This window comes from Solea solea, chromosome 3 (genome assembly GCF_958295425.1).
Source record: "Solea solea chromosome 3, fSolSol10.1, whole genome shotgun sequence".
Classification (NCBI taxonomy): Eukaryota; Metazoa; Chordata; class Actinopteri; order Pleuronectiformes; family Soleidae; genus Solea; species Solea solea.
The window spans coordinates 31,173,720-31,182,554 of record NC_081136.1 but is presented as its reverse complement, the minus strand read 5'-3'; the positions used below and the strand labels follow the sequence as shown (position 1 = coordinate 31,182,554).

The 8,835-nt window shown below is 42.2% G+C and overlaps 1 protein-coding gene across 1 annotated transcript; it reads left to right on the top strand.

The window, feature by feature from the left end:
- The first annotated feature begins 4,284 nt into the window (after positions 1–4,284).
- LOC131456998 (hyaluronidase PH-20-like) lies at positions 4,285–8,056 on the top strand. The gene is made up of 8 exons (XM_058625730.1): positions 4,285–4,343; positions 4,694–5,400; positions 5,546–5,712; positions 5,789–5,957; positions 6,043–6,261; positions 6,363–6,521; positions 7,062–7,151; positions 7,306–8,056. Exons 2-8 carry the CDS (start codon positions 4,702–4,704, stop codon positions 7,699–7,701), a joined length of 1,899 nt encoding a protein of 632 aa, XP_058481713.1. The 5' UTR covers positions 4,285–4,343; positions 4,694–4,701; the 3' UTR covers positions 7,702–8,056.
- Positions 8,057–8,835: the final 779 nt, after the last annotated feature.

The following is an 8,835-nucleotide window of genomic DNA, read 5'->3' as shown; positions in this document are numbered from 1 at the left end:
GGAATTATTGAACTGAAAATGAACGCAAAACTAAGACTACACTCAAATCAACATATGGACAGGTTGCTTATAAAGAAAACACCTTAATTGCAATACAAATGTGTGTTTTTTGTTCCACTTCCAACATATATCACATTATATTCTTGCATTATTTGTACTCGAATGAGATGAAATAAATACAATTTTTAAAAAGTAAAAAATTAACAGAACCAACTAATTAACTATATCACTGGGGAGCCATCGACACATTTGATTCAAATGTCCTTTTTTAGTGAAGTGACATTAAGATCGTTATTATAACATCAGGGATTCATGTCTGACCTTTACTAAAAAGTGAACATTTGCAATCGTGTGTCACAGGAATCCATGTTTTGGCAAAATAAAACACTATTATTGTTATCATATGACAGTGTGCAGCTATTTCCAGCCATAGACGTCATTATTTTACTCTTTACAACGAATAGAACTCAATAATTATGAAACATGCATATTTAGACACTAGTATAAGTAGCCTCAAACATGCATGGGACTGTATATATTGTAATAATTTGCCCAAAGGCATTTTGCAATACGGTGACATGCTCAGTCAGGCTCATAAATGGCTGTTGTTTGCAGGATAGCAGTCTTTAACAAGGGATAAAAAGACGTTTGTTGCAAATGCTCACCAGGACAGAAGTAATGTCGCCTTTTGAACACATTTTAAACACATTTTAGACGTTATGTGTATGATACAGTATGTTATTCTACCAGAAAGTAATTTTTGTCAGTTTATTTGCATAATGAGGAGTTTAAAATGAAATAATCTCTCCCATAATCTCACAAATCGAATAACAAACTGCATGCATTACAGCACGTTTCCTTCTCGTGCTGGGGGTCCTTGCAGTTAGGGGGTAAAAAAATGTTGTTCCTGTTGATCTTCAAATGTCACAGCTATACACCTGTTGTGAAAATCTCTCCACATTCACCAAACACGGCGAGAATGGTGTTAAACGTAGGAAATAATCTCTGACAATGTGTTTAAGAATAAAGAATCCAACACATGAGGCGCTGATGTTTGAAGAAAGGACACAATACTGCACTCATACAGCTAAAAACAGTGCCACATACATTTCCAGTAATTCCATAAATGTGACGTTTATTCAAAGGTCAAAACGTCCTGTGCGTTCCCTTCTATGCTCACTTCCATGTACTTCTACCTGGTTCCAACCGTGCGGCCTGCTGTCCTGCAGAGTCTGGTGGAACTTGAAAAACCCGACCGACAGGCAAGGAAACACCTTGTGAAACCTCGCCCTGCTCCAAACTTTAGTTTAATTAGATGCATGAATGGATGTGTTTCCAATAAGTCATCCTAACAAAGTTGTCCTTACAATAAGGACTTTTGTTTTATTAATAATGTACAGTGGAATGGGAGAAAATGGAATATGTGGGAGGAGATTGAAATAAAAATAGAGACTCCTGTTTCTCCATGAACATTACTCCTTTACCACCATTCCACTCCATTACCTTAATAATGACTTTGTTACTTTTCATCATCATGCTACAAAATGCCCATAATACAAAGACAATCTTCCCTATTTTATTGCGAATAAAAGAGAACATAGTCGGGCTCAGTTCCTCTTTATTTCATGAAAATGGTTTCTAAACTTCTTCTTTCCTCGAGTGTTTGGCGCTTTCAGTCTGATGCGTAAAACCACATTTTTTATTTATTTTTTTTCAAAATGCTTGTCAACAATGTGAGTGAGCAATTATGTAAAAGAAAGGGAGTCCCACGCATCCATTCAGGGATACAGATGCCCCATAAACAGAAATTGAGCGATCGTGACACCTCAGCGACTCGCCTGAACAATGCTGACGACAATAATTTGACATTGTGAATGTGTGTTTATCTGTTTGGGAGGTTTTGCTTTGCATGGGTGTTTATGGTGCAATTGTTTTGAAAGGTTATTTGCACAAGCACAGGCCGAGCTTGCGGGGTCGCTCCCTGCGAGACCTTCACTTGACCCACTTTCCAACAACAAAAGAGAATTGAGGTTACGGGAGAAGGAAAGGGAAGAGGACAACATGAATATTATATTTTGGATTCTGGAGGAGGACATCCCCCCACAGGCCTAAGTATGAATATTTAATAAAGCTGGACCTTCCGCATCTCCTCAGCATGCTCCTCAGGGTGGATTTTGGACAAATATTGACACGTAAACAGAGCTATATTTGAACAGGGAAGGATTATGTTGTGTTGTATACTGATATAAGATAAATAAACATGATCCCTTACTTAAGATGTTACTTATACAATATTATATATCTTTTTCATGGTGGGAAATACTTCAGCATTCACATATTTTAATTTTCCAACGCTATAATACAGAGAAATCCATACAAATGAAATGAAACATCATTTAAACAATAAATAGATCAATGGTAGATTTTAAACATACTTTTACAGGCATATACAGAGGTATAATGAGATGCTTTGCATGCTCCAGGACTTCAAAAAAACCACAAGGACTGCAAAAACCAGAAGGTGGCAGCATTAAACTGCACTGTGTGTAGCTGTTGCTGCAGGCTGCACCGAGCACATTTGTATAACGTTTCAAATTACATTCACCCGACATGTGTGCGTACCAAAACACACAATCCACACTCCAGCAGGCTGATGTCGTCACACATTCAAAATGAATGAAGAGTCACTGCCTCTCATCTGCTGTTGGAGTTAAGGGTTAACAGACGTTGGATGTGGTGTTGCAGTGTCATTGTTTGGAAAGACAGACAATGCATCCTCACGTGTCTGTGCGAAGCATTTACAGAGAATGTCTGAATCAATGAGAGGATGAGTTTTTAGTATCAAACCTGGGATTTTAGCAGGCATTTTAAAGTACGGAGCCAAAAAACAGCTACTAAAATGTGTCTTATGTAATCTAATTTAATCTATTTAAGGCTATGCAAGCTGTTACAACTCCAATTATGTAAATGAGGGGCTCGCCTTAAATTCATGTTAAATTCAATGACTATAAAGCAGTTTATTGTTAGGTAACCAAATCATAAAACAAACAAAACATGCACAACTTACTAAAAACAATTAACTGGCTCACTGATCCATGAGGGAGCAGGAGATTGCAACACAATTCTTCCCTTAACCGACATGTAAACATCTTTGTAGTTAATTTGTAGTAGCTTTGTCATCTTTGGACTCATCTTGAGGCGTAGATACGATCTAATGATGCTTATCTAAAATGAATTTACAAAGGAAATACACCACAAATCATGTAGCAGGGTCAGAAGTCACTGCCCCACTGTTCACACTATATGCCACTAACCTGTGAAATCACCACCATTTGGTATTACATGTCCCTGACCAGACACATATACAGTAAACACATGCAGGGTCAACACACGTCTCCAGACACTGTTTTTGCAACATTAGGAGGAGAAAATGCATTTATTTGTTCTACTTTCACTTATTTTAGTCTCTAAAAAGTATCTCATCTCATTCTCTGCGTCATGATGTCATCACAGAGACAAGAAGCACTGTTGTTATTAATGCCACCTCAGTCCTCTCTTCCCACGTGGGTGTCAGACTGTGCTGTCTCCTAAACGTAGGGGAAGAGTGGAAGGAATTGTGGTTGCCCGACATTCGAACAAGAAATCTGAGGACGTCACCTTTGACGCCGCAGCCACGGCTGACCTTTATTTAACCAGGTTGGTCCCATTGAGATCAAAAGATGGGCTTTGCCTGTACGTTGGTATTCCAGGTGTAACATTGTATAAGGAGTGAGAAAAAGACGACATTTCACAAAAGAAATCTGTTTATTTTGAGTATTTTGAACAAATAGAGGTGATGCCACGACATACTGTCCTGGGATTTTAATTATTTAACCTTGTTGGACTTTTTTTTGAAAATTTATAAGCAATTTCTAACCATTTGCATTGTTTTTAATTATCAATCCACAGAATTGTACAATGTACACGCTCCTAAATCTTAAATAAAGAAAAATAACATCAACAATGCACGTCATTTTATTCAAATATCAAATTACATTTTAACGTCCCGTTCTCAATGACAGGCACCGGCACCGACAGTCGTACACAACTGCTGTCAACGTTATGTGCTGCTGGATGGAGACAGTGCACATTCACACCCAGGTGTGCCTCCCTCCTCTGCTCCAAGTCAAACCTGGCACATGGGAAACAAAACAAGACAGTTTTTTTTTTTCTTTATGACAAAAACAAGTGAGGGCAAAAATGCATCCTTGTTCGCGTCTCTCCTCCCTGCACCTATATATCAGACTGGGTCGCTCGTGTAAGGAGGACACTCTCGTTCCCCGGCTTCCTCTGAAGGACATGAGGTACAGTGTGTTTTTACCATAGTTTTCCAGTTTTGTGTGTCTATACATCATGAATATCAGGATCTGCAGTGTTTTGGGCTATGTTTGACTAAGTGAGAAGAGTGTAACTGTAAAGTGGATGACTTTAAAGAATCAGATGTATAAAAAAAATCTGGAATAAGGCATAAATGCAATATTAAGGATGCCACTTGCCATTAAAAAAGAAGAAGAGGAGTTTGTAAATGTAAAAAGAACAGGTTAGAGTTTGCTCTTGTTGTGGAAAATGGAACTGCACGATGTGTTAAATGGTTTAGTGAAAAATAAACTGTATATTTGATTCAAAACTCATTCTATTTTTTGTCTTCACCCAGTTGAAAGTATGGTTTCCATCACACAGAGGAGCAGAAGCTGTGTGCTGCTTCCTACTCACTCGGTCATCCCACCTCGGCCTTTGTTTCTCTTCGCCGTGGTAACCACTTTGGTTTGGCCTGTTGGTGCTGTCACTGACCTGAAAGACAAATCCACGTCCGCCGCGATGCCTCTCACTGACCAAACTCCTCACAGAGCTGCCCACCAAACCTCAACCAAATCAGTCTCTCATCCTGTCAGTCACGCCTGTCTTCTTCAACAAATAAAACACTTTCCCAAGTCACGACCTGACCTCTGCAAACATTTAACCCTTAAAACCGTAGCGTCTCCTCCACAAAAGCACCTGCGGTCTCATCTGTCCAAAGCCCCCCTGCCTCCTCATTCAGCCAAGCCTCCCAAACCTCGATCTGCCACCTCATCTTTACTCTCAAAACACTCACCACTGTCTAATTCATCACTAGAGCTTCTAACATCATCGTTTCTCAAGACAGTCGAGACAAAACCTTCGCCCGTTCCCCTTCTCAAACCCTCCACGGATCGAACGAGCGCACGCCAACCCGGACTGCTTCAATCTCTTCCACAGACCGTGGCTCCGCTGTTTGAGCACCATCCTTTCATTGTGACTTGGAACATCCCTGATCTGGTGTGCAACAAATACAACATCTCATTGGACACCTCGCTTTTTAAGGGAGTGGCCACACCTGCTAAGGTGAGTGGACGAATACTGAGGGTTTGTATTGCTTATATGGGTATGTATATGTAAATATCACAGTTTTAGGTCTTTTTTTCATGATGTCAACCCAGTAAAATGCACAAATAAACACTTTATTCACCTTTTTCTGTTCATTTAATAGGTTCCAGGCCAGTTTCTGTCTCTGTTCTACTTAGACCGCCTGGGTTTTTACCCACATGTAGACCTCGCTCGCGGGAAACAGTTCTATGGTGGCGTCCCTCAGAAAGGCAACCTGAAGGCCAGCGTGAACAAGGCCAGAGCAGATATCAACTACTACATCCCGTCAAAGTAAGCCGAGACGGACAGTCACACTTTATGTGCCGCATTCACGTTCGATTCGAACCTCTTCGCCTTCCTTTTCCAGGACAACTCCAGGCCTAGCCGTGATAGACTGGGAGGAATGGCGCCCTCTGTGGGACAGAAACTGGGGCAGCAAGAGAATCTACCAGACTTTATCTGTGGCCCGTGTATTGAAGTCAAATGGCTCCCTCACTCTGCAGCAGGCCACAGAACAAGCCAAGCAGCAGTTCCAGGTCGAGATGAAGACACGCTGAAACTACAGATTTAGTTCCCTGAAACTGATGCTGAATACTGATGAAGTGTGCGCTTCCTTTGTAGCTGGCAGCCAGAGGGTTGATGTCAGGGATGTTGGCAGTGGGCAGAGATATGAGACCTAACTATCTCTGGGGCTTCTACCTGTTCCCCAGCTGCTACAACTACGGCTGGATGGAGCCACACTACACAGGCCGCTGCTCCAAGGAGGTGAGGAGGCAGAATGATGAGCTACTGTGGCTGTGGGAGTCCAGCACTGCCCTCTACCCCTCTGTATATCTGCAGGTTGGTTATTTAAATAATAATCGATTTTATCTCCAGATCTCTACCATCTCACGCTGATTTCTTTTTCTCTCCCTCTCTCTGTTTCCTTGCCCATGTTTCAGGTCTCTTTGGCAGACAATCCACGAGCTGCTCTGATGGTGAGAAATCGTGTCCGGGAAGCTCTGAGAGTGTCAACCCTGCCAAGACGAGGTGGCTCGGCGCCTGTGTTTGTTTACACACGACCTGTCTTTGTTGATCAAAACAGACGCTTCCTCAGCCAGGTGAATACGTGTCATTTAAAAAGAAGAAAAGGGATGATTAGATTTTTGGTGGTGATCTGGATTTAGATCTTCAGATTTAGGAAGTGTGGCCTTGGCAGTACTTTCCACAGTTGTATTATGTAACTGCTGCACAGCATGAGTTTTGGATGGCTTCCTCGTGATGTCAACCACAACCACACGCCCATCTGACTGAATAAATAAATGAATAATTACAGTATATGCACAATCCGGGGCAGATTACATCTTTTGAGACAAGTGGTTTTGGGAGCGAACACACACTCCCCTAGATTAGGTTACTCTTATCTAAGCAGTGATGTGTTTCCACTCTTCTAGAAGAGTTTGGTTTCTTTCAGTGTAACGACACCCTGTCCGGGTGGTAACCCTCGCCGGAACATGTAATCCTCCTCCTCCTCCTCCTCCTCCCTTCTCACCTTGTACGATGGGTTTGTCTCATTAAAATAAAAATAAAAGCCCTGTGGCTGCTTATTCGTCCTTAATCTACAGAGGCATTAGTGAACGTGTTTAACCATTTGTGTCCAGGGGGACTTGGTGCACACCGTTGGGGAGAGTGCTGCTGTGGGAGCGGCTGGTGCTGTGCTGTGGGGGGCCAGCGCCGACTACGATGACCAGGTAACATCACACCACAAACCTCCACTGCACCACTGAAAGACATGAGCGTGTCCTGGTGTCCAGGTGGCAATGAGCTGATACAGGAGACAGACACACGCTGTGAATAGCTACTGATTGATGACAGTGGCAGCTCTGTTCTCTCTTCGCTCCGCAGGCCTCTTGCAAGGCTCTCTCGTCCTACCTCTCCTCCACCCTCAACCCTTACATCGCCAACGTCTCCATGGCCGCCCAGCTCTGCAGCAACTTCCTGTGTCGGGGGAACGGCCGCTGCGTCCGCAAAAACTACAATTCCAGTCACTACCTTCACCTTAACCCTGACAGTTTCAGGCTCATGCGCGTTCAGGGACGCTACCTCGTGCTCGGGAGACCGACCTTTGCGGACCTGAAAACACTGAGGAGGCGCTTTACCTGCCAGTGCTACAAGGGGACGGACTGCACACCCAGGACGCACAGAGAGCTCATCAAGGCCTTGATGTACAGTGTGAAGAAAGGGTTCCACCAAAAAGTCCGCTCGCTGAATAAAGCGGATAACGTGGAGATGAAGGTTTAGCGAGAGACACAACACTGGTCTCTGAACTCGTTGTGGATTTGCATCTTTCCCACTTGGTTGATTTGCATTTTCCACTGACACAAAATAACAATCCAACCCTCGTGAAGACCAGGCGACTAGATGATGTGTTCATCGATTACATCGCAACTACACATGTCAGGGAAATTTAAAGGACTCAGGAACCGTCGTTATATTTATATAAAGACTTCACACTGTGACCTGTTGCATACTTTTGCCTGAAAACTGAAGTAAACCCCTCATCTCCAATGAACGTTGGGGAAACGACCAATAGAATCTGTGCTTCATGTTATTCTCAGTGGACATTTGTATATAATTTGACTGTATGTAAATAAATGGAAAGGACAATGAAATGTTGTTTTTTGAGGTACTTCTTAGTAAGCAGGTTGCCCTGCCATGGAGTTGATTGAATGAATTTGAAGGTGTTTTACTATTATAAATGGATATATTTATAATATTTGGGCTTTATATCACATGTAAATGAGGAGATACGATGTTAGTGTTGCAGAGATTTTGATTATCGGGTCAGACAACCAAGGATGGATGTTTCTGGAGTCAGTGATGAGTTTAGTTGAAAAGCTTTACTGAAGACAGCTCAGATCCGAGGAGAACAAGATGTTAACAGTTGGACATCCTCTGTCATTCTGCCAGTGAATCTCACAGTTAAGGTATATCTTTGGTTTGGAGGAGAGGTCAAGATGTCTGGGTCCTTTCCTCTGCTGATACCTAGAGTCAACCTTGGGGAGTATGTGCGTAGTCGAGTTATCGGCATTTGGTTCAACAAAGATATCACGAGGAACAAACACTGTGTAGACAAATTATTATAGGTGTCAGGGTTACACAGATGCCTTCTCTTAGTTAGTACAGAAAGGGACGTTGGAGTACATTGCGTATAACTGAGAGCTTTACCTACAACAAGCTTTTGAACTTGAACTAGAAATGGGAAAACCGGATCAAGGCGGAACCCCACAGAAGCTAAAGCCTAAGAATCTCTTACTTATAGCGAAATTCAAAATAAAAGTGTCAGAATTTCAAAATAAAAGTGTCTGCGTTGACATGGAATGGTATTTAGTTCACGATACAACAAAGAAAGCATAAAGTGGCTGGCCACATTAA

What these genes read in the sequence shown, in the direction of transcription:
- LOC131456998 (XM_058625730.1), top strand. Translation starts at nt 4,702, where the DNA reads ATGGTTTCCATCACACAGAGGAGCAGAAGCTGTGTGCTGCTTCCTACT. An exon ending in AACTACTACATCCCGTCAAA is followed by an intron (nt 5,713 to 5,788) that starts GTAAGCCGAGAC and finishes TTCCTTTTCCAG; the next exon opens with GACAACTCCAGGCCTAGCCG. An exon ending in GCGCCGACTACGATGACCAG is followed by an intron (nt 7,152 to 7,305) that starts GTAACATCACAC and finishes TTCGCTCCGCAG; the next exon opens with GCCTCTTGCAAGGCTCTCTC.